At 64.5% G+C, this 3,156-nt stretch overlaps 1 protein-coding gene across 1 annotated transcript in view; it reads right to left on the bottom strand.

Annotated features, from left to right (window-relative positions):
* LRRC47 (leucine rich repeat containing 47) overlaps positions 1-3,156 on the bottom strand; it is a 10,171-nt gene that overhangs the window by 6,147 nt on the left and 868 nt on the right. The window contains exon 3 of the mRNA XM_077763990.1: positions 2,872-3,150. Coding sequence (XP_077620116.1) covers positions 2,872-3,150 — 279 coding nt within the window. The remainder of the gene's footprint in view (positions 1-2,871; positions 3,151-3,156) is intronic.

Genomic DNA, 3,156 nt, shown 5'->3' with positions numbered 1-3,156 from the left:
GGAATAACAGGCGTTTCAGGCCTGGGGCCGAGGCTCTGTGGGAGTGGAAGCAGGGAGGGGAGGCAGCAGGTCAGCGATCCCGTGCCAGGCTCTAGAGGCTGGGGGCCCTGTAGGGGTGTAGACACCCGTGCAGGAGAGGACAGGGCGCCCCACACCAAACCTGCGCCCTGCCAGCGCCGGGCACCAGGGCAGCAGGCTCCGTGGGGCCTCATGCCCAGAACAGCAGTGCTAACGGAAGACGGGAGCGCGTGAAGCCACACAGGACGGGGAGCAGAGCTGCCGCTCTCCGACGGAGAAAGCGGAGTCTGCACTGTGTGTGCCAACCCCCAAAGGTGCGAAATCCACAGAGGCCGAAGGGAGGGCGTCCAGGAACCTGCCTCTGCCTGGAGCCGACCTGCGAGGACCCCCGCTTACCCCTCTCCTGCTGCTAACACCAGCACCTCTGACCCGGGCAAGGCCGCGAACTGCCTTCTGGGGACTTCCCTTCTGCTGGGACGCACTGCAGGGAGGGGCCCTAGATCCCTGGCTGGGCCAACCGGACGCTACATGCCGGCCAAGGGCGTGTCTGCTGAGGGGACCGGACATGACCTCTGCGGGTGCCGAGAAGACAGAGAATGAAGGGCTCCTTGGGGCTGGACACGGGTGCCACGTGCGAAGTTCAGTTTCTCTGGAAACCTGACCACAGCGGGAGTCCCACCTGAGAGCCACCTGGACGGTCCCAGTGTCCCAGGCCGCCAGGCCCATCCCTCCATCAGCCCCGATGGCCAGCGCCCCGGCCTGGGTCAGTCGCCGAGGCCCCGGGCTCGGTACGAGCAGGCAAGCAGGTGGCGAGGTTATGGCGTGGTGGGTAAACAGTGTCTCCTGGGCTCACAGGTGGCCGGAGTGGGGAAGAGGGTCTGGGGCCCCACGTGAGGCTGCTCCCTGGGGGAGGGCACACGAGGCAGTGGTCTCCCCGCGCAGAAGTGAGGGGACAAACGGAGTCCCGTGGGTGCTACTCAGGCGGCCCCTACGGAACCATGCTTCCGGGCATTTACATCCCGTGGGGCGTCTCCCCACGGTCTGGGTGGGGCTTGGCAGGAGCCAGGGGTGCTGGTTCCGAGCCTGTTCCCCAGGGAGTCCTGCAGTCGTGTTAGGGGGAGGGGTGCCGAGACGCCATGGGGACAGGGGAGCTGTGACAGCATCGCCGCAGAGCCCAGCCCCAAGCACAGGGAACAACGGCAAGCGAGGGGACTGCTCAGCGGGGTCACAGCCCGGGACGGAAACCGGTCAGCATGTGACACGACTGGTGGTGTTTTCGGCCACAGGGCTCTGGCACGGTCCTCGGTCACGGGGACCGCAGCGACACCGGCCCTCTGTCCATGGCACTGTGGCCGTCCCGTCTCTCTCACCCGCCGGACCCGGCAGCGCTGCCGGCACACAGTGAGGGGACTGCCACCTCTGCCTGAGCTCAGTTCTCCACGCAGCCACCTTCCCGTGAGGACCAAAGACAAGGACACATCTGTACTCAGGACCCCAGCACGCGCACAGCACCGCTCACGGGGGCATCGTGTTAGAGTGGCCCTGAAGGACACCTGAATCCAAGAGGGACTCCAAGCGGCTCTGGGATGACCCTCCCCCAGAAACAGGCGTCTTCGTGGGGAAGAGATCCGATGGGGGCCCAGCAGCGGCCAGAGCGGAGCAGGCGCGGGGGCTCCCTGACCCGAACGAGGCTGTCTGCACACAAGTAGGCCACACGCGTCGCTGATGGGCCCCGCAGACGTTGTAAACAGAACGTTTACAACGAAGCAGATGCACACGCTGGCAAGCCACCCTGCGTCTGAAGTACAACACCTGACCGTGCACTCGAGTGACGGCACTCGGCTACGTGTCTGGTCCGCCAACCTCCCGGAAAACCAAGAGACCAACAGACGGGAGCGAGCAGTGTTGTGCGTCACCTGCCACGCCTCTGCCATAAAGGGACGCCTACAGCCCTGGGTCACTGTGTCCCAGGAGTGCCCGCCACAACCTCTTTCTGGAAACGCCAGCAAGTGCTCTGCTGAGTGGCCTCCTCCATTTCTCTTGATCACTCACACTCACTCACGAACACAAGCATACACAGAGACAACATGCCCCTGAACACACAGGCATACACACACACAGGCCCATGCACACACATGTACACAGACACACACACACCCATGCACACACATGTATACACACTGGCACAGAGACACCTTTACACAGATGTGCACTTTTGTAAAATCAGGTGGCAACATCTTAAGAGTAACTTCGGCCAGAAACAGATCAGCTGCTAAACTGCATACACATTTTACTGTTTTAGATGTCTGCATGTACCCCAACCCGTGGCTCCCTCAGTTAAGTGCCTGACCTCCTGCACACCTGTCCCAGCCACACATTACCCAGGGCCTGGGGACCTAAAGGAGTGAGTTAGCAGCCCCTGGACAACATAGGCTAGAGAAAAGCCCAAATGATTTGTTGTGGACTCGGCAACCCCTTCCGGCGAGAACTCTGATCTTAGAAGGCGGTGGTCAGGGTGAAGGGGAACAGCATAGGCGGAATCACATCGCTTGGCGTTATGCGAATTCCCGTTATGTCACATCTCCGGGCCTTGCCTGGGGGCCCACCCCCCGCCCCCCAAGGTCACTGAACCGTTTCACAAATGTGTGAAGACAGAGAAATTCTGGCCTGGGGCCCTGCTGTCGAGCCGCTCCCGGCCGAGTTTGCTAACAATTCCGGAGCGTGGGGCCGGCTGAGCCAACCACGCGGGATAGGGACCCCGTCATGCGAGGGGGGGCGGCTGGGGCGTCCCCGGGGCGGCTCCCTGCCCGCTGCTCCCCCGGGGCCCCGCGCCGGCCCGCGGCCCCCGCTGACCTTGAGCGAGGCCAGGTGGGCGATGTCGGGGCTGAGCTCTCGGAGGCAGTTGTCGGCGGCCGCCAGTTCGCTGAGCAGGGGCAGCGCGCCGGGGCGGAAGAGCGCGGCGGGGAAGGAGTCCAGGCGGTTGCCCGTGAGGTTGAGGGTCTGCAGGCGCGGGGCGCAGAGCGCCAGGTCGGCGGGCAGCTCGCGCAGCCGGTTGCCGCTGAGGTTGAGGCTCTGCAGCTGCGGGAGGCCCGGCGGCTCGGCGGGGCCCAGGCCCTGGCCCGGCGGCAGCGCCTCCAG

The sequence above is a fragment of the Crocuta crocuta genome, unplaced genomic scaffold (genome assembly GCF_008692635.1).
Source record: "Crocuta crocuta isolate KB4526 unplaced genomic scaffold, BGI_CrCroc_1.0 scaffold13, whole genome shotgun sequence".
Classification (NCBI taxonomy): Eukaryota; Metazoa; Chordata; class Mammalia; order Carnivora; family Hyaenidae; genus Crocuta; species Crocuta crocuta.
Note: the sequence above shows the minus strand (reverse complement) of the source record. Positions and strands in the feature narration are given on the sequence as shown.